Source organism: Lepidothrix coronata, unplaced genomic scaffold (genome assembly GCF_001604755.1).
Source record: "Lepidothrix coronata isolate B3197 unplaced genomic scaffold, Lepidothrix_coronata-1.0 Scaffold1, whole genome shotgun sequence".
Classification (NCBI taxonomy): domain Eukaryota; kingdom Metazoa; phylum Chordata; class Aves; order Passeriformes; family Pipridae; genus Lepidothrix; species Lepidothrix coronata.
Genome location: NW_016690181.1, coordinates 10,259,396 through 10,284,902, shown reverse-complemented (window position 1 = coordinate 10,284,902; position 25,507 = coordinate 10,259,396). Strand labels below are relative to the sequence as shown.

Sequence of the window (25,507 nt, the reverse complement as noted above, 5' to 3'; positions counted from 1 at the left end):
TTTTTCTTACACCAGGACTGTACTGGTCCTGCTACTGTCCTTATTTTTTTAAATGGGTTTGGAAACTGAGGCACAAAAAAGATGCAAATTTGCTTAGGTGCTTAATCAGAATAATAATGGAGAAAAGCCCTAGAAGAAGTCTCCTTTTTCTAAACCTGCAGTAACGATTACACTGTTTTGACATTTAATTTCTTGCACCTTCAACGCAGCACTTATAAACTTACTCTTTCCCCAAGAGTCTTATAAGCCTGCAGACATCATTTCATGCTTCTTTTTAGGGAAGAAATATTTTGGTTTTTTAAAATCTATGAAGTACTTTGGGGGAATTGCTTTGAAATATACAGAATAATTACACCTATAGATATTATCCAAATAGATTTTTTTTGTATATGTATTTGCCTCCCTTAATATCCTTTGTGAAAAAAGCAAACAAAATAAACAACCAAAAAGCTCTTGATTTCCTCTGCCACCATTGCATGTCAGCCTCCTTTTTCTTTCCCAAGCTGAAAAAGCTGTAGCACTTCATCAGAACTTCGTGTTTTAGATAAAAAAACCCACACTGAGTCCTGTTAGTAAATAAAACCATTTCTTTCCTGAGAAAACAGTGAAAATAATTCAGATTTCTGCTCTGACCCCCATTAGCTTCTGTTTTATATTACTTCTTTACAACAGCTGGCTTGCTACAAAGGCATGACATGAAGTAGCTACTGAACTCATTGCATAAAATTGCAAGTAAGTAGTCAAAATAAAACACAGGATAATTCCACTTTAAGACCTGATGCTTCTCAAAGCAGAGTTATAAACAGTAGAGACTCTTTTTCCAGAACAGTTTTCCTTTCACAGTGTCATCCAATTATTTGAGGCATAACAGCTTTCAAGAACGGGAAAAGTTGTTTAGCATTAAAAACGTGCAGGTGCTTTGCATCACAATACAAATGAGACAAAAAAAGTGTTTTGTGGCAGATGCAACTCCGAAAGCAGCAAATTCCTTCACTCTCAGCTTCGGTCTCCAAGCCTGTCCACCTCCTTCCCTAACCTGGGCTGCTCCCTGCAAACTGGCAACACTGTTGGACTACAATGCCTGAAAAAAATAACTGCCACAGATGCAATTGGCACCTCAGCCCCTGCAGCTGTGCATCAGTAAGAACCAGTTATGCACAGTACTTCTCTTTGGAAAGCCTAAACACAGGCTAGATGACACTGGGGCCAGGACACTCTACTGGGGCCACATGACCACAGCATTAATATCAAGTTTCAAGGCTCAGGTAAGCATCCCTTGCCCAGCTTAGCCTTTCACACTCTTCAAGATCAGCCCAGTCCCAAGCAACAATTTGAGCATAGATTAAACATGGAGACTCTCAGAACTGATTGTCTGAAAACACATAAACAGTCACACATCATTCTGGAACAGACAGCACACTCATCCTCCTTATCTTGTCTAACCCTCGCATGCTTCTTTTAGCTTGCTGAACTTCCATGCCACCAAGTGTTATATTTTACAGCTGTGGTATGAACTGGAGTTTGGGAAACGCTTTGTGAAAAGCACTGAGCTAAAAGTAATTGGTAACTGATGAGAAAAGCCAGACCTCACTGCATTTGCTACCAAGCATATGAAAATCCAAGCACTGCTTCAGAGAGCAAGCAGCTCAGTTCACCTCTTTGGTCTGTTCTAGTACTTTGAAGTTTTGGTACTGCAAGATCAAAACAGGGCAACAGTAATGCCACACAACTCCCCTACTTACTCTTCAAACAACTGGGCTGCTCCAAGCTGCTCCATCATGGAACAGAATCGTTTCTCTTCATCGTCATCTGCTGGGTCCAAGTCATCTGACCAGCCTGACTCAAAGGTCTCCTCGTGCCTGGAGTGATCCATTCTCCCAGCCCCTTGACACAATTCAATCCCTATTAACTTCCCTGGTGGAAGGAGAAGGAGAGAAGGAGAATGAAAAAAGTCAAATTGGGTGTCATTTAATAAGCCGCTACTTACATGGCAGCCTGACAGAGCTCCAGGAGCAGCTGCCCACACTCTGCTGGGGCAGAATACAGCTCCTGGTCAGTAAAGAGCCTCCGTTCTGACGTCCTGAGTGATGTCAGCGTCCAGTCTGCAATGCTGGGACTGAAGCTGGCTCCCAGCCCAACGACAGGCTGTCAGGGCTCTGCTCACATCTGTGCAAAGATGATCTATCACCCGCGGCCTTGGATTCTCAGCACGGAAAGCACGCGGCACGAGGTCACTTCACTCCCACGGAGCGGCGCTGTGAGTTCCAGTTGCCAACGATCCCACATGTTCCCTCTGGACTGCACACCCGGCCCTGAGTAGTACCATGCCTCAGTTCCTCAGCTTAAAAATGAGGAGGAGCTCATTATCCCTCCCTTCTCATGTGCTACATCTATTCTGATTCAAGTGCTACAGGACAAGGAGAGCCTCTTGCTAGGATTGTGTAGACTGTCTGAACAGAATGAACTTATCCCTCTGAGCACCTCCTCCTGCCCCATCCCACGTATGGAGGGCTTCCAGCTCTCTGGATTCTGTTTCATGCTGTGACACTAATGCCACGAGAACCTCATGCTATGCAAGGCATGTGACAAACACTGGTGCTGGGAACAACTTCTTCTCAAGAAACAAATCAAGCAGTCCTATCCAAAACACAGGCCCCCATCCTGTATACAGAGGTCATATCTCCATCAGCAGTTACTCTTCCTTTCCAAAATATATCTGCTTGGCTCAAAAGGCAGAAATGACATCCCAACTACAAGACCAGGAGTCAAGGATGTTCAGAGCACAGATGAGAACATGAAGCTGCTCTAAGGGGAAAAATATCCATCAGTATTGTACCTCAAGGGACTTAACTCTACCACTTCTTAGCTCCATGCATCCAGAATCGAGCTGCTTCTCTCACACTCTTAAAATGTGATGTAAAAAAACTTGCAGTGTGGAGATGCAGGCCCTACTCAGCTTAAAGCCTGATGCTGAGACAGTTAATTAAGCAGAAGGGGTTAGATTAGACACTTTTGATGTCTGCTTTAAAGACAGAGTCGTTATGTCGTTATCTCTCTTTTACAGATGGGAAAATTGAGGTAGAGAATGATCTGAAGATTGTTTTGTCATCCTAGAAGGAGCAAGGAGCCCTCTCAAGAAGCAGACTTGATTGCAGCTTGAACAGCTTTGATTCCCCTCTGTACATTCCTAAGGAATACAGCAATATGCCAGGCCAAACTCTTGATTTAAGGGCGAAGTCTGAAAAGGATTTCAATTATTCCAGACACAAAAAATGATTGCAAAGAAAAGAAACGCAGAAATTAAGTGTTTTGCCTAGACTGGAGTAATTGCCATGGAGTCAGGCTGCCAACACAGGGTGGTACCTTACACAAAGGGAAAACTTGCCTACCTCTACTAGCAATGGCACTGAGGCAGGTGCCCTCATGATGCCAATCTGTGGCCGTGGCTGGGACAAATGCCTCAAACAACAAGATTTGGGAATAACCAAGTCATAACACAGAGGGCACTGTGGATGCCAAGGTGCCCAAATGTTGCCTGTTCACCTTCTACATAGTGCTAGACAAGAAAGCCCACACTCTTGTGATTACAAACACTTTTTTTGTGATTACAAACAAGATTATCTCATTTCTAGCAAAGGCAGCAGAAACAGCCGATAGGGGCACAGGCAGAAACAGGTACAGTCAGCAGCCACTCAGTGGTTTAAAACAGTCCCGGAACAGACTGTCCCAAGATACAGCTTTCTGGGTTTATTCAGAGGAAATGTTTGCAACTTTTCCATTCACAGTGGTTGTTTCTGACCATTCAAATTCAAGCATCAAAAGCCCTCTTTCCCAAGTTGTGAGAAAGCCAGGAGCAGCCACAATCTGAGCAATCAGGACAGCAAAATCACTTCTGAAAACCCTAGACCATCTGTGTTCACTTGCTTTGACCTGGTACACTTAACACCTCTACATGTCCAAGGAAGGTGCTAACAGGTACAGATTTTCTGAGGGCTTAAAACCAGCTAAGGCAAATAAGCACCTGTGCTGCTGGGTGAGGACTCTGGTATAGGAGCAGCATTCTCCTAGTGTTTGGAAAAGACAATAGTAAGGAAAATATAAAAGCTCATTTGGCAGTGTTCTAGCCTACTAACAGGACTCCTACTGATGCTCTTGAACAGCACTGCTACCAGATGGAGACAGTTGCCAAGGGGCATATTTCTGTTCCTTTATTCAAGGAGGGTCCTTATCCAGATGAATAACTGTGGATCAGATAGCCAGATACAGGCTGCAATATGTACCATCTCCAGCAGGTGTTCAGAAGCTGGCTCTACCAGGTAGGCAGGTAACAGTTGTGGAAGAAGGCAACACAAAGCCTCGGGAAGGGGGATAGCTGTATAGCACACCCACCTTCTCCAGTGACACTCATCTGAGCATGGGGCATTGTTCTGCATAGCTGGTGCAGCTTCAGCAGAACCACCGCACTTTCTTTCTTACCAACATAAAACATCATGTCACAGGTGGGCTTCTTCCTTCCTCTGCCTCTGTGCAGTCCTTACCTAGTCCCATGCTGAACTCCACAGGTGTCAGGTATCCCTTATTGTTCTGTTCCAAGCTGTCAAAAACAGTCTCCAGCTGCTGAAGGGTTAGGGGCAGTTCACTCTGGAGCCGCTGCAAAGACATAAGAATGAACAAACTGTAGGCATGACTCAAGTCTTCCCTGTGACTGTCCCTGCCATCCTCAGCTTTGGCTCACAGCAATGTGCCCTTTCAGCACTGCATCCTGTCCAGGATGTGATAGTCTGCCAGAACAGCTGAGTGATGACACAAACACACCTGTCTGGAGCCATTGATATGGCGACACTTTCCACTGCTGGATGATTCAACCAGAACCGCAGAGAGGGAATTTCAGGTTATTTCGTTTGGAGGGAGCTCAACCCTCCTCCTCCCCCACTTTAGAACCACTGCCTCTAGTTTGCTGTCTGCCTCCCTACACGCCCGTCCAGAGGTGGCTGCCCCCAGGGCACTGCCAGCCTCCCACAACCACTGCTGCTCCCAAGAGAGCTCTCTGTGGGCACATCAGGTACCAGCTCCATCCCGTTGGCCAGAGAGAGAGGTCACACTTGTGGGTATCTGGATCCAGTTCCCAGGTCTTGCAGGAAATATTGCAGGTCATAAATTAAATGTTCAGTCCATAACAGTAAGTTAGTTTTCTTCTGTCATATTGTGTCTGCTGGGGCTGTAGTATGACTCCCACAACATGGGCAAGGAGCAGAGTAATTTACCTTCATAATACATGTGCACCTAGTGTGGAGGAAGGAGGCCCAAAGAAACTTCCAAATAACAGAGAGGTGTAGGCTAAAACCTCATAACTGTCTGTTAAATGTGCAGCTTTAGATAAAAGCTTAATAAAAATGTATTAATATAACTACAAAAAAGTAAGCTTCACACAACCCCAAACAAAGTGAGTCAATATTTCAAGCAGCATGAACCTGTCAGTGTTAATTACAGATGTAAGGAGAGATGGGACAAGAGAAAAACAATCCACATGTAACCTTCCTTATAAACCTTTAAAAAAAACCTCACTAAGAACTACAGAGATTGTGTTAACAAATACTGCTTTTAACAAAAAGGAGCAAAACACATTATTCTAGAGCAAAATTACAGTTCAGGCCTAAAGTGAGTTTTTGAGATGAGGCTTTAGCCATGACTGAGACAAAAAAGTTATACAACTTTTTTTGTTAATAGGTTGGTGCATTGTTCATTGTGTGTTCTTTTGGGGGGTTGTTGTTTGGGTTTTTTTTAATTAAACCAAGATTCTTTTCCCCCATATTTTCCATCCACTGCATGCTTGTTATTTGTAAGAACTGTCGCAATTTTTTTTATTTTATGCATTCCTTAAAAATTTGGAATTGCAGTCCAACTTGTCTCAGGAAGTCCCTGGAGGTGCAAGGCCCTCTTGGGATTTTTGGTTCCCAGCAGCTGGCTGTGGCACAGTTTGGCTCCCGGATATCTGAATGAGACAGAGTCTACTGGCACACCCACACTCACCAAAAGTAAAGACATGGCACATTCTCCCCACTTCTGCCACCCATGACTTTACAGATCCTCCCAGAACAGGGGAAGGATTTTTTTTCTCTCACCTGCATGTCCACCTTAGTGATAAAACCCTTCTCATCCTTGTCACACAGCTGGAAGAGCTCCCTTGCCTTCTCAAGCATCTCCACCTCCACATCTTGCAGTCTACTCGTTTGGCTGGAAGGAGAAACACAAGAAGCCACCTGATCCTCCTCATCCCCTTCCTCTTCTCCTTCCCAGCGGACATATCCCAAGAGCACTCCCCTCTGGTTTTCCATCTTCTCAAAGTCTTTTCCCTCAGGGCATGGGCAAACAGAAGAGCTGTGGGACAGGAAACAGAGAAAACCCTGTCAAACATGACCCTCCAATTCCAACCCACACATGATCTAGTTACATCCTTTGTCAGTTGAAGGAGCAATATTGAGTACCCATATCTAGATTAGATAACCTTTAGAAGACCCTTCCGACCCAAAATATTCCATGCTCATATGAACTGAGCGGAGGGGGCGAAAGGGAGTTTGTGTCAGCGATACACACCACATGTAGGTACACACTGTACACAACATGGGTGTAACTAAGCCTTCCACATGCAGTAACCCTCCACTTGGGATGGGCTCCAAACCCTGCACTGAGCAGGGATACTCTTTTGCTATCTCTCCTCCTCTGGGTCAGACCTTCAGGGCAGTGTGAGCTCTTTGCTGGTGAAAGCCAGCTGCCAAAGGAAGGTTTCAGCAGAGAGGAAAGACTGGGAAGGTAAATCTGTGTGGGAACACAGTGATAGTCCCACATCAGCTGAGACAGGAGGCTCAAATGCTGCAAGCTGCTTTTGTCTGGTCTTAGTTCCTTTGCTAACAACATGTACTTTTGCTCCTCTTGTTACTTTTCTGCACCACCTTTGAACACCAAACCTGCACATCAAAACTGCAAGAAACCAGAGCACGATAAGAGCAGACAGGAAGGAGTAAGATCTGTATATGTAAAACGGAAAAAGACTTGAATATTTATAACAGCATTGGGGAAGGTTTACTTACTGGCAGAAAAAGTAACAGAGGAAAGAGAAGAAGGAATGTTTCTCCCAGCCCTCTCCCACCCCGGTCCTCTTTCTGGCCTTCCACCTCTGACATCTTCTTGTTAACGCTTTCCAAATAATAACTCCAACTTTTTTTATGCTATTACAGCACAAAGAAAGGTCAGACAATTCCTACACTGGGAATTCCTGACCCATTGCCTTCAAGCCTCTGTTTTGGGAGCTCATAAGCTGCCAAACAGAATTTTAATCTGAAATGTTCACCTTTATAGGAAGGAAACCACACAACTATAGAGACATTTCAGAGGCCAAAGAAAATAATTACCATTAGTTACAAGTACCCAAAGCAAAAAGGGGAGGAATGAGAGCACCCATTTAAGCACAGCACTGTGATTGTAAAGATTTATACAATGCACCCCTACCCCAACCCACCTTCCAGCTTACTGATGCCACGTTAACACCCTCCAGACAGCTTTTCTTCAGCAACACCACCACATTTTTAAAGCCTTTTTGCATGAATTGCTCTAGATTTCTCCTTCTGCAGATCTGTATTCTGCATTGCAGGGCTGAAGTGAGCTGTGCAAACAGGCTGAGAGCAGATTTAAACAGTGCTGGACAAAGAGGGCTTGCGGGTTGGCTTCGTTGGTTTTTTTTTTTTTAATCTCGAAGAAATTAAAAGCCACATACAGATGCCATGATAACAAACAAATTCTGTTTGCACTTCTGGTACAATGGGAGGATAAAGAGCACGATGGCCAGGAAGAATGTCACATGGGAGAACGATATGAAGCTGACACAAAAGGAGAAGGCAATTATGTACCATGCTATTTGACTCTGTTTATTACTGCTGGTTCGTGAGCCAGCGGGTGGTTCTGCTTCAAAGAACAAGCAGAACGCTTCGCTCCCCCTTTCAAATCAGTGTTTTTCCAGGACACCTCTGTTTAGTGTCACTTGAGAAGATATTTATTAAACTCTGCAGAAGACTACCTATAAATGGGTACTATTGTATGTTTCTAATCAAGTAGACATTCCTGGCAAGCAATGGACACAGATCTGGACCCACCCTTTGGGGAATACAGCAGAAGAAAGGAGGGAAGAAAGCAGGAGGAAAAGTAAGGAGGCAGATGGTGTCTTTCTCTCTTGCTCTTTTTCAAACCAACCCTCATACCAGGCATTTTTTGTGTTATGGAGCCAAAATAGCAAAATCTAGAGATTAAAGTTTGATTCTATCTATTAGCTGGACAGTTAGCTTGCTTCTGATGGCAAGTCTGTATGTGTAAGTAGTAAAGAAGTCAGGAAGAACACCAGCTTACTTTTCACATTCAAGCAAAAGATGTGAAGCTGGCTTTGAAAGAAAAAGGGGGGAAAAAAAAGACCCAAGTATCTTATGCTGCCTAGATTTTACAGGTGATTATGGTGAGGAATAACAGCCACATTGATGAACGATAATTAATGGCTGCTACAGGCCACCTTCATGAAGTTTATTGCCAGACCCATTCCTTTTGCAAAGATACAGCCTCAGCACAAGCAGCACCCTGTACCAGACGGGGAGCACAGGCAGCAGCAGAGGAGGAAAGAAAAAGGGAGTTCAAAGCAAGAGCCACGGCAGGATTGCCGAAAACAGGCAGAATAAGAAAAGGCACGAGTAAAAAAATATGTTTTCTGAAATATCCCTCTAGCTGCCTAAGAGACAGAGGCCCCCAGAAGTCAGGATGATCTTACTTTCCTATTATCAGCTTCATCATTTCTATTTCAAAAGCCAGAACAGCCCACGCAGTTGATGTTTCCCCAGCTTTGCTACAGCAAACAAAAGGTGGTACAAGGAGGATGTTCTGTTCTCTCTCCAAGACATTTTTTTTAAGCTGAAATCCAACCCATTACATCCCTACCTCTAGCATTTCCTCACTTTATCAAAAGCCCAGCTGTACTGTAGCTCCCAAACATTGGCTGAGCTAAAAGCCCCTTAATTAGAAGAGCTGGGAGCCTGACATGGACAAAAGTCTGAAAGGACTTTACTCATGTAAAAGACCAAGCCCATTAATTCGTTGTTCAGAGCAGGCAGTCTCTTATCCAAGCTGCTTCAAGTGGCTTCAAGTCAGATGTGGCTTTTTCAATTGTGAGATAGCACTTGTAGAGGAACAAAGCAACGACTAAGAGAGAGCCCCAGTAAGCAAAATACATCACAACTCTGATGGACTTCTTTCCCAGAAGCCTGTGACTGAGAAGCTCTTCCTCTCTATCCCTGTTTGTAAGGCACTGCATGATGTAAGTGCAGATGAGGCACAAAGCAGATCTCAGTCTAATAAGTGCTGTCATACCTTCTCCAGTTACAATCATCACTGCAAAGTACTGTGGAAGCAGCTTCATCAGCAAGATGCAGAGCATCACTGAAAGACCTCTTTGAAAGAGGCTGAGGTCAGTAGAGTGCCAAAACTGTGGACTGGTATCCAAAAGTGAGGCAAGCAGAGCTGGCTTGGGTGCAGAAGGATCAGCTTGGGAAGAGCCACACTTGCCCGACACAAGTGGTGAAGGCAGAGAAGACAGGTACAGGCAGATAATGCTTTTGGTCAGGCAAACCTGCCAGGCTCTGCCAGCAAGATGATGTCAAACCACCTCCGCTGACAAAGCCAGCGGTTGTAACACAAATTTCCTGACAGAATTAATTTTCCCAGGTACTTTCTGGCAGGAAAATGCAGTTATACTGAGTCGCCACCAGCTAAGAATTAATTTCCACACCTAGTCTGGAGTCAGGACAACCTCTGCATCTTGGGCTGTTGATTTCCATCTCAAAATGTCCACAGTGGGTCATGGCAGAGTTTGTCTAGCCCAGCATCTTGCCCTCAACAGTGGCCATGAATGACTGGTGAGGGAAGAATAACAGCAGGGCAAGCAAAGAGAAGACTTTCCTGAAGACACCTGTCAGCTACTATCCACTGTCAGCCTGGGACAATTCCTGAGCTACCTTGTTCCTTCCTTATCTTCCAAGACACTTGCCCAGCCTCCCTTTGAAACTGTATCGAAACATTCACTGTTCACATGAACATACTGATAGAAATGCTGTGCCTGCTACAGACAGCGGGTGCTGACAAAGCTTCATGGGACTATTACAGTTTTCTGGGTACATGGTTTGACCAGCACCAACTCCACGAGATGGAGTCCCAGCGTCAGCTCAAACAAGACTTCTCTGCCACCTTCACATCTGGGAACTGTGTTAGAGACCAAAAAGTCCTCTCCCAGGGCCTGGAAGATGGAAGCCCCAGGGGCACTGGGGGCACCAGTGGGCTCCAATCACCCTGGTCAGCCCCAATGTGTAATGTTCTTCTGCAGCCCCATCTTCTCCCACCCCACAGGTTTGGCTGCTTGTGCTCAAGGTCAGCTCTGATATTGCACAATCCAGATTTGGGCAGTGTTCAACACCTGAACAACCTGATACACAGCTTGAGAGAAAGCCAGGCTTCAGGTCCCATGGATTACACTGGGTGTCTCCTACCATGGTGCGTGCCGGGGCTCAGCAAGCAAAAATTCACCTGCTCCTGCAACACAACTTTCCCACGGCCTAGAAAGCAAACATTGGTCCTCTCAGACACAGCACAGAATGGGAAATGGACTGCCATAAAGACAGCTAACACCAGATTTTCTATTTCTGCACTGAAGTAACCCAGACCAATCTTACATGAATATTCTTAACCACCTGAGGCATAAACAGAGGTTTGTCCTGTGCAAAACTGTTGCAGAAAGTCAACTGAATCCCAGAGGCTTGGCATTCTTTGGGGAAATCATGAGACCTGAATTTTAATCCTGACTCAGCTGGCCATATGGCCCAGGGTAAGTCATGTCACCTGCCTATGTCTGTAGACTGTTAGCCCCTCCAATTTGGTTCCTGATGCTTGTGACAGCTGGCACTTTATTTTAAGACTCAGTTCCTGGAGACTGATAATTACATGTGAAACTCAAGCACCAAAATAGTTTCAAAGACTCGAAACTGAAGAATGAAAAATCTGAACACAGAAACTGCAAATTTCAGCAAACAGAAGAACAGACCCAAGGTACCTTTCCTGGAAAGGGGAAATACTTATTTGAAGGCAGCACTACAGGGTCACAGTTTCCAATTTATTGTCTCGGAAAGCTTCTCGTTGTAGCCACAAGTAGTTTTAAACAGGTAGAGGAAAGTCATGGCTAAAATACTATTGACAGCCAAGCCCTTATCTATGTGACCGTGACCACCATGAGCACATGACAACTTTGGGGTAGGTTTTTTTTTCCACAGCCCAATGACAAGGAGAAAAGGAAAGTGGGGAGCGCAGCCAAATTTTCTACAGCTGGTCCTTAGATGACCCTATTCACCACAGGGTATTGTACATGCACTGAATTCCTAGCAGTCCTCCCCAGTGCAAGACAATGAATCAACAGTTAATAAGGAGGAAAAACCTAAGCATAACTGGCTTAAGTGGCTTACCCAGGATTACAGAACAAGTCCAGTGTTTGGGCCCTGGAGAACTATAAGGGAAAGCAGGTTTTTGCTTTCCTGTACCACTGAATTTTTGGTGACACAGTTGTAGAGGGGAATATTAAATAATAATCGTTACAGGTGTCCAGGGTGTCCCACAAACAAAAGTGCTCAGATACTTGCTGGGAAGTTTCCCAAAAGACATCCTCCTGTATCTCTGCCTAAGACAATATTATTAGAAACAACAAAACCACCCCCATACTAAAGCTAAATATTTAAGACATTTATTTAAACAAATCAGGGGAACACACACCCTTTCCTTTCAGCTCCTGATGCAGAAAAATAGTCTTACAGCTTCGAAGGAAGGAATCCACCAAGTGTTTAAGTACACATTGATCACACTCCTGGCACATACACTGGATGAGACAGGTTTGATCCCTTATATGAGAAGATATCACACAAAGAAGAGAAGGGTTTGGTAACAGATCCTTGCAGCAGGAGCCTGTTGCTTCAGCAAATTACAAATGCACAGCAAACACGCCAATATGCAGTAGTACAAAGCATTTGTTACTTGTTCATGGAATTGGAGCATCACCCAAGAGCAGATGAGTAACAGGTTAAGTTTTAAAAGAAAAGGGCAATAAAAGTTTCACAGGTTCTTATACCATTTGATATCAAACACATGCCACTTGTTGTTTGTTCTACCTTCTTTTTGTCCCAATGTTTTGAAAGCTAATAATTACTATAAAAACTGCATGCTGTACGTCACAGTCACATCTACACATCCTGTATTTTATAGTACTGTGAAATTCAGGGATCAAATATACATATTTACAATTATTATCCTAGTTGCATGCAAAAAGCACATATTCTAAATGCATTGACAAAATCACAGGTATGCAAAACTGAACAGATGAAGGCATAGCAGAGCTCTTGCCAGGGAAAGACACTGACCTGTGTGTCAAACTGACTGCCACACAGGCCTAATTTCCAAAAGATGCTTAAAGGAATTGGGTACCCACTTGGTGAAAATTTTTTTAAAAGGCTCTGACATGGTGCCTGAAAAGGCTGGGAAGAGAGCAAAAAGAAAATAGTTATGTCTCTAGTGTACTTTGTTCAAAATTAATTTTCCTCTTTCCTTTCTCTAGGAAATTTGTTTCCATTGTTTGGAATGTGTTTGGGTGGTTGTTGGGTTCTCCCTTCCCAAAGGGAAAGGCAGGAAAAGAAATACACTAAAAAATGAGAAAAACATCAATTGTTTTGTGAGGGTTTTTTCTTTAGAAAAACCTAAGAAACCCATACACGCCCTGGGCAGAGAGCCTGAAATCAGGTGTTCATATCTAGAGCTACACTTTACTCTCTGTTTTAATTGCCTGCACTTGACTGTATCTCTTTAAGAAAACAGGAACAAATCCAGGAACCTTTGTGTTGTTTATTCAGCAGGGGATTAGCCCAGCTTGATAGCCCTGAGCTAACCCCTGCTGCAGGATGGATGGATGACTTCATCATGGGATATGCCAGTAGGATACAGAGGTATATCCCAGAAACAGGGACAGCTGCAAGGGGCTTCATCTTTCTGAAGAGCAACTTAAAGAGGAGCTCTGCTGAGATTCACCATTTCCCTCACCAAAGCTCCTCAAAGGGGAATTTACCATATCAACTTCTTGATCTAAAAAAATTTCCATGGGGAAACTGTTTGATGCAGACTCTCTGCTCCTATCTCCCAGCAACTTGAGAGTGGTAACACCTCTCTTTTTCCATTTTGAGAGGTGAACAAATAAACTTCTTAAAACTGCACTCAGTTATGCTTCCTGATTCAACGGCACAACAGAAAAGTACCAACGTGCGCCCAGAACTACCAGTATGAGAAGTCTGCAACACAGATAGGTAATTACAACATACCAAAACAATGCTCTTCACCCAGAAATTGCCACAATTCCTCCATCACAGCCTCATGCCACTCCCCAGCTATGCCCATCTCTGTGGCACTTTGCAGCTCTCTCACACTGGCACAGAATGGGCACTGCAAACACTGAGGGCACTGGAACCTCTCCTACTAATTGGGGTTTTGGCTTTGCTGGGTTGTTTTTCTTGGGGAATGTAAAGAGAAAGCATCAGTTTTTCCTCTAATAATATTTGGGCCAAGAGTTAATTCTCAGCAATTAAAAACAAAACCCAAACCACATTTTTTCCATAAACAGCTAATGGTCTTGGATCTGTCAATATAACTAGCACATAGCTGATTTTTCAGAAAATAAAAAGCATGCCTGCAATAAGACATGACAAATAGTAACAGCTAGTTTAGAAACAACTTATTTTCACAAATTCCTTCACTTTATAAAGGCTTACAGGTTTCTTGAAACTTTTTTTTAAAGAGACAGAACATTACATAATGTACAGTGCAACATAAGGATTCGTCTTCTATACCGCAGCAGCAGAGTAATGGAAAGAACAGCAAGATTGGACCCTTTGGGCTCAAGAAGAATTAATTGTATTTTATAGGCTAGAGACCACACTGCACATCACAGAGGACATGCTTAGCCAGCAGGAAGCGAACATCTTTCACTTAGTGAAGGAGAAAGGGCTCTGACCAGTATCATTTCCCACTGATGCCACCACTGTTCATGTTGTACCACAAATGTGCAGTTGTTAGAGGACAGGAACAACCAGCTCAAGAACATAATTGAGAAAGACAGGATACTTTAGCTTAGATTGTGAAGAGATAATACAGCTTTTATTAGCTAAACACCACTAACAGTGTAGTAAAATTGGAGGTAGATACTGCTCTGAGTTCAGCAATCAGAAGGTAGATTATGCCTGTGTAACACCAAGTATGTTGACCACAGAATATGTGCTCTGCTCTGCTGGTGATAACTACTGGCCAGGCAGATAGACAGGACGCAAAGACACTTTCTTTGCCAGCCCAGATCTGGGAAAAGGAGGATAAAAGACTCAGGATTTGGTGCTTGACATCAAACATGCTGGATCATTTTTGATTGAAAGCAAAAACTGAGAACTCCCAGGCAAAGGAGATCCCTGCTGTCTTCTACTCCTCTTTTCCAAGAGCTGGTGAGGCAGTCAGGAACGCCCCAGGAGGAAGGCAACTCCAAACCTAAGCTGGCATTTAAAGCTCTTCAGGAAATTACATAAGTCCAGGGCAGCTCCTCAGCTTGTTTAATTGACCATCACTGGTAATTCCCTCCTGCCTTACCTGCCTCTTTAGAGAAGGGAGCACTTGCATGCAGAGCAGGTTGTACTAGAGGCAACAACCAGAAGTCAGTACACTTCTGCTGCTCATGCCACTAGTTACTGAACAGCTAAGATGTCATCAAGGAAAACAGGGCCTCAGCTTCTGCAGCTCAGCAAGGACACATCAGGAGAAATGCTGCTGGGGAGACTCCTTTCACACCCTGCAAGCAGCAAAGGCACCAGGTACACGAGGCTCTTCCCCAGCCCTCAGGAATGCAACCACACTTGGCATCCTACAGACAATTAAGTGTGGGACTTGCTGACAGAGGATGCTGAGGATGTCACAGGCTGCAAAGTGGCTGTTTTATTCTGCCCTGAGTTTGTCCATGAAGAACAATTACATAAAGTATCGATTTTGGTGAAAATTTTCTGATTCACAAACAGCCCAAAGAGTGTACTAGAAAAGTATCATTACACATCTATGCTGGGAAGATGAGGGAGCTGCTGTAGGAGATGCAGAGCTGGTTCAGCCTGGCTGCTTCTCAGCATGAATAGAGGCTGCTTTGTCATCTGCAAAAACCACCTTCAAAGTACACAGGGTCTTTGACCAAAAGCACCACAGCATTTGCTGTGTTTTCACCACTGACAGTCCTATGAACTGGACTTGGTACTCCAACAGTTTACTGAATACATGCGACAGACAGTGATTTCTTTTCCAGCTGAGCCAGTAAGTTCTCTGCAGTACCTGAAACCCCTTATCCAGAGGGCTACAACTGCAGGGAGCATGCATGAAGTTCAAGCACCTTTTCCTCATCCCAGGAAATTCACCTCCAATATCTTAAAAACCTCACCCCCACAATATCTTCCAGGCTACATGTTAGCAACGGGACCTGTGGGAAAAGCTTTTCCTCACTATTCTGAATTTGCGAGATGCACTTAAAGGGCAAAAACGGTCTGCAAATATTAACAAGTAGGAATGAGTATAGGGAGGATTTCTAGGCACTACAACTCACTGTAGAAGCCTCTCCATGGCTGGTGCTGTATTGGTTTTGCCCAGGAGGGATGTATGAGACCCATGGACAGTTTGACCTTTCTGCAAATGTTGTTAAAACAACAAACAGAGCCGAGGCAGATGGTGAAGCCAATTTCCAAGAAGACATTTAACCCATTCTCTGCCTCACAGAGATGAAACTTGCCATGTGCACAGGTGTGTGACACTTGGTTACCTCTCAGCTCGTAATCTACCCTGCTAACAACAGGTATAAAAGTAAAAATTCACTCCTTCCTATGAGTTAAGGAGGTGTTGGCTGTGCTATGCAAAACACTTTTCCTGAAATGCCAGTGTAACCTAAGGATGAAATCTGTGCTCTTAGTAGAGAAACCTCTTGGCTGTCAGACCACTGAGGGGGACACAGGTAAAATCTTGAATCCAGGTACTCCCCCTCCCAAAAGAAGAAAGGATCAGTCTGAATGTACAAGATATCAGAAATACCCTCTTCCTTTCTCATTCAGGGGGGACAATCACTACAAAATATTATAAGCTTCAGATTTCTACAAGACAGAAAACTAGAGAAAGTTTTGAGCAGCCACAAGCCTTGAACTGCTCCTCCATAAAGTGGGATAAGTGTGCAACTGAAGGGCACCTGTTCCCTGCCTCCCAGGCACAGTTTAGTGCAAGAGGCAAACTTGGAAGCAGATGCTGTTTGAAAGGTGCTTTTGTTCAACACGTACAGTTGTTCTGAGAAAGGTAAAATTACTGTAGGGGGGTTGTGCGGTGGGATATTCCACTCTTTGACAAAAGCTGTCATTGAGTCAGAAGCCCACAACAGGAACAATGATATAGGATTACAGAAAGGGGCACAGGGGAATAGGGATGTTTATGAGAGATAGAGGAAAATTTCCTGCCAAATGTTTTTACAGAAAAATTCCTAGTGGTCTTCAAAACCATGCAGCAGGAAATCCTTAGTTTTTAATCTGACCAGCTCAAGGCATCCACTTCATAAGAAAACATCACAATCTCAAATATTCCAATATTCAGCAATTCCAATATTACTCTAAATCAGCAGTTTCCAAAATCAATGAGTCACTAGAATTAGTTAAGCATCTTGCAGAACCACATCAGAACTGAGAGCAAGTTTCTTAAGTTCAACATTTCCAAAGACCTCAAGTGATCCAAACTGATGCATTAACTGTCTGTTAATTAAGCATTCCCAGCTCTTGAAAAACCAATCAATAAATTTTCCTTCCTCTGTCACAGGAATAATAACTGCTTTTTGCAGTGGTATACAATGCCACTGCACTCAGTGAGCTCGACTCTGCTGCTTTAAAGCAAAAGCAGGAAGTCAGAACAGAAAATTCCTAAGAAGAAACTCTGCTGAGACACAGCAACTCTCAAACTCCTTCAGACTTTCTTCTCCAATAACTCCTTGCCCAAACGAGAGAGACTTTCTTCCCTCCCCTCCACCCCATTTTCTCTCTCTGCAAGTGTCCCCAAATACCTTGAGTGGCAGGACAGTATTGCTCCCCTTCCCTGGAACCAGCAGTGTATTCCACAGCAAAAAGCTAGTGGAGAACAAACTCCGCCACTGTAAATAGAGGATCAGAGCCGGTCCAAGCTGGGAGGTGTGGTTTGCAATGCTCCCTACGCATCTCATACCCTTTCCAACACAAGCTGGTAGCCATCAGTTCAGAAAGCAGCACAGGAAAACCTGCCCTTAAGCTTCCAAGGTAAATTCGTTGTAATCCTGCCTTGCTCACAGCTGTGAAAGAGAAGGGCTTGTTTCTGACCTGCCTTGGGTGAGACGGGGAAAAAGTGATAAGAAAGCAGATTAGCCCTGGTCTCATGCTGAACTGACCTTCCCTGAGAAACTCTAGCTGTGCTTGTAGGTAGCTCTCTGCCTACCTCCCATCCAATTTCAACAAGGGAAGAGCTGCAAACTACCCCTGTGAATCCTGCCTCAAGTTTAATTCCACTTTTAGAAGGCTGGAAACCTCTTTCACAAAGAGAAGGACAGAGTGTAAGAAAAAAGAAAAGCAAAGCATAAGATGATAAGGCAAGGAGCATGTTTCCAAAGCACTGTAAAACACACCCCAGGGGTGGAGTACACATCCCAAGACTATCTCACTAAAGCAGCCAGAGATGCCACCCTCTATCCTGCCACTGACCAAAGTGTCACTCTGTCCCACAGCAACCCAGAAAGGAAGCAGAGCCACCCCTGCCTGCTGACAGCTGGAGATGCTGATGGGGATTTGTCACTCAGCAGCAGCTCCAGAGCCCCCTGGCAGCACGAAGATGTCCTCAGCTGTGTCAGCTCCTACTAGTTAAGCCTGATGCCTTCTCAGGAAAGGTGACAAAGGAAAGGGGAAAAAAGAGCATGTTGAGACCCTGGCCAGGCTGGCTCTTCATCACCTGGCATGATTTTGTCCTCTTTTTTCACCCTTACCCCAAATGTCTCTTTTGTCAGCCCTCAAGGATAATATTTGCTCAGAAAACAAGCTTTGCCATAGTCATGAGTGAGCAACCCTAGCCTCTACAGAGAGTAAAAAAACCCTCTTCCACCAATTTCCACTGAGAAGACTCCAGCTGATAGCTGAACAGCAAAAACCTCATCAGCCTGCAAAGACAGGAGCTCCAAATAGCCCCATCCTACCTGCAACAAGCAGTAGCAGGACCTGCAGAAAGCAAAGGTAAAGACTGGTCCTTCCCTATTAGCTTAAGATGGCTATTTCAAAACCCAGATTAAAAAATGGGCATGAAGACAACTACAAGCCATCACAGTTGTCTTTAATACAGGTTTAACAGGGCCAGAGAGCTCCCCTGAGCCATCTGAGAGGGCTCTGTGATGCCAGAGGGCAGCTCTGCTCCACTCTGACCTCCTAAGAGGCTCGGCTTTGCCTAAGCCCCAGGACCCCACATGCTTTGGGGAAGGCTCTAGCCTTAGCAGAGTAGCTGTGGCAAAAATTCCAAACCAAATAAACCCATACCAAGTGAAGTATCTGCCTCTGAGCAGGAGAGTTTACTCACCATTTTGTTCACAGTGGCTGCAGAAGTCATGCTTAACACTGACCCATGGGCTTGGCTGGGATTCTGCTAGAACAGTAGAAAAAAGCAAGCAAACTGCTTTCCTGCACCTTGCAGCCTGTCCTGTCTCTAATCTCCTCTTGGGGTTCTTTATAAAGGTTCTCTTAGTACTGACTAGAACAAAAAAGCTTATAAGACACAAAAAAATAAATATACACATTGGAGCCACATTAAAGAATCTTTAGCGTCTCATGGATAAAGGTCAGGAAACACAAAAAGTTATGGTTCCCATAGTAATGCTAATCCAACCATACTGCACATCATTGTGTATTTAGTGGTACACATTGAAAAGAAAAACCCTTCATCTACCAATGCTTAAAAGGTTTCTGATTTAGTAAAGGCACTTGAACACCACCCCCCACACGCAACATTTATTGTTCTGAGCAGTGGATTTTCAGATCGAATTGGATTAAGCCAATCTAAGCATCACTGTAGCTCCCCATATCTAGGGCAATAGCAAGAGCTCTCAAGCATGATTACAGACTGAACATTATTTGTCCAACCTGAATAGAGGAAAGGGATCCAGGCGTCAGAATGGGTTGAGTCACCAAATCGCAGTCGGCGCAGATTCTGCACTTGGATGCAGTGGTAAGGAGAGAGAGGAGAGAATGACCGACCAAGCCCCAGACACCCATAACCAGTAAATGTTAATCCATTTCTATAAACACTCATTTACTTGATACTGACAGCCTGAAATATCCTCCTGCCTAGTATCCCACCTCAAAAGTCTGGAAACAGACTGTGAGTGAACTACAGCCATGCTGACCTTCCTCTGGCACAAATCTGTGTATTCTCTGTCTCCAGGCTATTGAAGTCTTACCTTCATGCTTTACATAAAGCCTGCACCACTCTTCCAAGAGGGAACAGCTACAAGTGGTCCATTTGCATTGAGCAGCTCTGACTGAGCAACCAGATTTGCATTGGAAGCGAAGGACTCTTTGTGCCATAGCAAACACATTAAATCAAAAGGGTTTGAGCACCTGTACTGGAGCAGAGGATTACTCCTCTGGTTACATGTCCGGGAGAAAGGAAGGCAGAGCAAACATCTCGTACTCCTTTAAGAGGCAAAGAGGGTGAGGAAGAAGGAAGGTAGCTCTCAAGCACAGGAGCAAAGCATGCAACGGACGAAATGTCTATTTGTAGGGGCATCCACATGTGTCCTTTTCCACCTCCAATAAATCTGAATTATCTTCCTAGTTCCCGTGATCTCAGACAGAAGGGCACAGTTCAGGACAACAGGCATCTCTGAACTTCAAAAACCAGAGAGGTGAAGAGGTTCTCAGCCCTGCTCATGGAGCAACGTCAACACCAGAGTCCACAGCAGGGCACAGGAACACACAGCAGAACTCCTTCTGCCCACAGGGTTACTGGATGCTGGTTCCTTTATTCACACCCATCAGCCCCTTGTTCTCACTATCCCTTGGGGTGCACTCACCTTCCTTTTTGTGCTCCACCATCAAGTCTCCATGTTTTAAGGAGGCTTTGCAACCCCCCCCCAGCTGCAAAGCCTGGCTACTCCTTTGAGCCGCACAAATTCCAGCTGGCATCTAGCCACACCTGCCAAGGGTAACAAGGATTTGGTCATGCTTTATCTTATCTAAGCAATGATGACGCTTTCCTTGCCTCTTGGGCAAAGCTCAGTAGCTCTGCACCTGCCAAAGAGGGGAGCTGGGCAGAGCCCAGGAGCTTCAGCCTGCAGCAGTGCACCCCAGAGCAGGATGGCTCTGCTGGCCTGCCTGTCCCACCCACAAAAAACAGGCACTTAGTCCACAAACAAGAACTGTGGAGAAAATAAGGCTAAGCAAAATTTACACTTCTCATCTCACCACCACCTCAGGTGCTAGCACAGGCATACAGCTCACCTTCCCTAAAAACAGTACAGCCACACTAGTCCTTGCCAATAGACAAAGCAATATTTTACAGGGAGTCAGACTACTTGTCCAGAGAGAAGACTTCAATATCTGTCCTGCTGTCAACCTACAGGTCACCTACAGCTTCAATTCACAGCTGGAGATGAGCTTGGTTTCCTCCTTGTCATTTTATAGAGGGAGAAGAAGGGAACTTGAGGCAGATAAAAGCATTACTCTTACAAGATGTTGTGAATTTGATGGAGAGGGATTCAGCTACTCTAACAGTGAGGGCCACCAAGTTCCAGTATTATTCCATGTCCACCTCCCTGCACTTGCACCTCTCCCCAGCTCCCAGCATGCTCAGCCAGGGCTTTACAGCTAGCCTGCAATCTCCTTCTAACCCTACTTTTCCAGAGGCTGGACTCACCTAGCTATATCCAAACATAGCTGGATTTTTCCCAGAAGGTTTGCTTTCCATAGCCTAAATTACCTATTTATGCATTCCACAATTTTATTTTAAACAACACACACCTACCAGTTCTATTCCTCCAAAGGTCTGCAGATATCTTGTTTGTTATTCATTGGAAGAACTTGAGACAGGAAGCAATAAACCTCTGGATGTTGTTACCTTGATTGCACAGCTACAACGACTAGACGTTTTTCAAGCCTTCGCTGCATTGCTTTAGCCTACATCCAGCACATGTGCTAAAGGCTAATTCTTTCAAAAAAGCTGTATGATAGGTTTTAAGAGCCTTGTTCATAGTCTCATCTCCTCTTTGGAAACACAGGTTGCCTCAGCCCATGACACATCACCTGCTGTGAGCAGTGACAACTTTACATCTGCCAAGATCTTACCAAGAGCACAAGTTCAAGCCAGCCTCAAGCCCACACTGTGCTGGACCACCAAAGCAGATCTCCAGAGGTTCACGGCTCCCAAACACATTTTTAGAGGTCTCCTACCATCCTCTGAACAACATGAGCCTTTCCTGCAGGACTTTCAGGTATGTGTAATCCTCAAACTTCCTTCTGAACCAGGCACACCCTTCCACATAGACAGGGCCAGTAACTGGGGCAGAAAAGTGATACGAAGTCTCCTACCAGCACAGAGATTAAAACTACAGAAGCAGAGGCAACAACTCCTCCTTCAGATGACATCTCTGCTAAATTAACTGCACTCACACACTTCACTAAATAGAAAGCAGGCATGTTACAAGCCTCCTTGCTCTCAGTCTTATTATATGACAGATTTTCTTCCAGTTATGCCAAGCAAACGAGAACACTGTACCCTTCCAAAGCATCGTACCATACCCCATTTCCTCCCAAACAAACTTATGATTAAAGCCACAGTCTCTAAGAGCACAAGACAATATTTGTTCCTGCTTTAGTGCTCTGTAACACATGGTTAAGAGAAAAACACTTGGTTAAAAAGTCCACAGTGCTTCCCAATCATGTTACCCCAACCTGAATGAAGCACACCATGGCTCCAGACTTCATTTGAAAGTCCACAGCCTACACAGAACCCAAAACAGGTATTTTTGGCATTGTTTTCTCTCAAAGCTCACAGTATTTGTTACTGTGCTTGAGGTGCCCAGGTCCTGCAGTCCAGTGAAATGCTGAGATTCAAGCATTTCTTGGAAGCTTATATAGACATGCAGAAATCTCTAAGACAATCAGAAATGAGCACAAGAAAGCAAATTAAGAATTAAAAAAAAAAATAAAAAGTTACATCATTCCATGGCGGTTTTTTTATGCCTAGTTGATGGTTTTTAAAAGCTTAGGGTGGGCAAACCTTTTGAACATACGGCCTAAGGAGAGCACATGGTGCTCCTTGCCATAGGAGAAGCACATGGGAATACTTAGTAGATCCACCCTAGTGCTCCTTGCCCAGCTGCAGAGATCAGGTTTGCTCAGCAAAATGAGCAATTAGGGCAAAGCACAGGGAAATCCTTCCTGGCATCAGACAAGAAATTAAAGGTTCAGGATGCAGGATGGGGAAAAGAGAACGCTGATAGAAAATATTAAGAGGGGTAATCAGAACATCCACAGCACCTCTCTTTCAAGCTGCTGGGCTATGGATACCTCGAAGGATGCACAGTGACAAAGGACAGAAAGCCTTACTGACTGTTACTATTCTGCTCTTCTGGTAGGACAACAAAATGAATCATTCCAGATTCAGACAAATAAAGTAAATCAATTATTTCCACCTCAGATTTTATACGGACAGCAAGCCAAGGCATCTGGCAGGAACAAGATGGCTGCTCCACCCAGTGGATGAGGACACATTTGCTGCAGCTGAAGTTTCTTGTCACCATCCTTAAATCCAAGATGAGCTTCTACAAACAGGCAAGGAGAAGAGGGATAATTAAGTCACCAGAGCAGCCTTATGAAATCAAACAGATTTAGACAGTGAGTAGCTATATTATGGAAACCAAGCCTAGTTTATTGTACATAAGGATCAATATCCTCAAAGCTCTCTGACCATGAAGAACATTGTGCATGGAACTGTGTCCATGTGACTGCTGTTACTGTCAATTGTCCTCATCCCATTAGTTTGCCTGGCAAAGTCACAAGGAACAGCTATTTCCACTGCCTTCAGGAGATGTATAAATATTTTTTATATATATATACACATATTCCTCTGCATAAACCTGCTTATGTGATCCTCCAAAATAAATACAGCTCTAGAACATAAGAAGTAAGATGCAATTGCCCCTGACCTTGCATAAAGCAAAGCTAGAAATTAAGATTTTCTGAGCCCCTTGATGCACAACAGCCATCGTCTCCATTGGAATAACCAAGAACTCAGCAGGTCACAACTAAACAAGCAAGCTCTGTTTGGATTATCCTGCCTCCTCAGGATATTCCTGAGCACCGCCATCTCCCTGTGTCCCAGGCTGGAGATCCCTGGCCTCTTTTCCCCTTGGCTGTTTTCAGGAAGTCCTACAGGAAGGACTTGAGGTTCAACACACAAGTTCACTGAAGTGCATCCCATGCACACAGGATGTTAAAAAGACGCTGCAGCCTTAGGAGAGGGAAAGCTCTGGTATTTTTTCCTTCCAAAGAGAAGGAGAAGCAGCACCGACAGAGCTGCCATAGGGACCTGCAGCATCTTTACTGTGCAGTGTCATCTGCACCTGAATCGTGGCAAGACAGAACAGTCCCTGAACAGAGGATGCTGTAAAAAAAAAAAAAAAAAAAAAAAGAGAGAGTAAAAGGTCTGCATTCAGGTCCAACACGCAAGACCAAAGTCCCGTGACCTTATATCAAAGAAGCCTGGAAACTTCACAGCAAGAGGAGGAGATAGGGCGAAAGGGGCGGCAGCTCCCCAGCCCGGACCCGACCCGGTCAGCGCTCCCCATCCCACAACACGGCCGCGGCTACGCCTCAGGAGCGGCGTGTGGTGGGGAAGGCAGCTCTGCACAGGAACGTGGATGCTCCATACCTGTCCCTCACCGGCAAGGCACCTCCGACAGCTGGGGGCGAGGCAGGTGTGTGGCTCTGGACAGGCGAGAACCCCGCAGCTCACAGAGCCCCCCAGCCCTCTGCTGCCTCTCCCCAGAGCCGCAGGGCGGTGCGCGGGAGGCCGGACAGGCGAAGGTGCCTCCGGGGCTCTTCCCAGTGGCGGCCGGTCCCGGCCGGGCAGAGCCGGAGCTGCCCCGCGGAGAGGACCCGTCCGGGTACCGCGCCCTCAGCTCCCCCCGCTGCTGCCGGTGCCGCTGCCGGCCCTGCCCGCCCCGGGAGTCCCTCACGGCGCTTACCTGGCCCGGCGAGGGGAGCGGGGCGGCACCTGCGGCCGCCCGGGCGGGGGGAGCGGAGCCGCCGCTGGCGCCGGGGGCGGCCCCGAGCCGGAAATGAGCGGGGCCGCGGGCGGGCGGGAGCGGGAGCCCGGGGCCGGTCCCGCTCCTGCCCCGCGGGATAAGCGGCAACAACCCCCACCCGCCGCCCCGACCCCGAACACCCCCGAGAGACGCGAAAGCCGCGCACCCAGCCCCGCTCGCAGCTGCTCCTCCGGCGGAGCCGCGGACATCGCCCAGGCGGCTTTAGGAAGGAAGGAAGGAAGGAAGGATGAATTTCACCGAGTTGGGGTATTTGTTATTTTGGTGGCATTAGAGGTTAAAAAAAAAAAAGCTGTTCGCTTTACCAGCTGCATGCTGTAATGTTAATTACAGTTCTCGTTCCCGTCACGTGGCAGCACTTAACGAAGTCTCTTCCTAAAGTTTACTACTGTCAAAAGCCCGGACCAAGACGAGCCCGAGCCCCGCAGCGTCCAGCAGACACCCCGCAGCGGCAACCCGCGGGCTGTGTGGGGCTATTTGCCCTGTTCCCGGGGATCCCAGCTGTGCAGCCTGGCCTCAGCTCCCTGGGCTGGCACCAGGGAAAGCCCCGACTTTCCCACAACCCAAGAGCCGGTGGTTTCCACGTGCTCCAGCTGGAGATTAACCATGGCAGACCTTGGTATCTGACCAAAAGAGGCAGACACACAAAGGGCAGCACCATCTATTTCACCCACTTGTAAACAGAGCCGTAAGAGACAGGTTCCGTTTCCTCAAGAGAGGCCGTTGAAGTGGAGAACTTTAAAATTTGTGAATAACTTTTTACTGACCCTTTCACAGGTGCCAAGCACCTGCTATTCCCACAAGATGGTGCTTAAGTCCTCCCGGAAACCAGGGTTTACCCAGAAGCTCCAATAAACAGAGTAATAGCATGTAGGTCATTTCAGTTTGAGGAAGTCAGAACTGGAGCAAATTGCACCATTTTTTCACCTCCAGGTCAATGCCCCATTCATCACATGATGATAAATGTTTACCCTGAGATGAATTTGAAGGGTGGGGGCCCTAGCAAAACAAACCCACATC

General features: G+C 45.5%; 1 protein-coding gene across 9 annotated transcripts in view; it reads right to left on the bottom strand.

The window, feature by feature from the left end:
- CRACR2B (calcium release activated channel regulator 2B) overlaps window positions 1-24,657 on the bottom strand; it is a 46,982-nt gene extending 22,325 nt beyond the window's left edge. For 3 of the 9 annotated variants that reach the window (XM_017812215.1, XM_017812168.1, XM_017812226.1), the window contains exons 1-4: window positions 17,219-17,312; window positions 6,123-6,378; window positions 4,539-4,650; window positions 1,743-1,914 (exon numbers count right to left, since the gene is read on the bottom strand). In XM_017812215.1, the coding sequence (XP_017667704.1) occupies window positions 1,743-1,914; window positions 4,539-4,650; window positions 6,123-6,335 (497 nt within the window). In that variant the 5' untranslated portion in view covers window positions 6,336-6,378; window positions 17,219-17,312. Of the gene's footprint in view, window positions 1-1,742; window positions 1,915-1,987; window positions 2,420-4,538; window positions 4,651-6,122; window positions 6,379-7,516; window positions 7,701-17,218; window positions 17,313-22,855; window positions 22,976-24,409; window positions 24,477-24,635 lie in introns of those variants that run through there. The other 6 variants (XM_017812203.1, XM_017812195.1, XM_017812177.1 and 3 more) reach the window with 6 other exon arrangements.
- Between the last annotated feature and the right edge of the window lie 850 nt (window positions 24,658-25,507).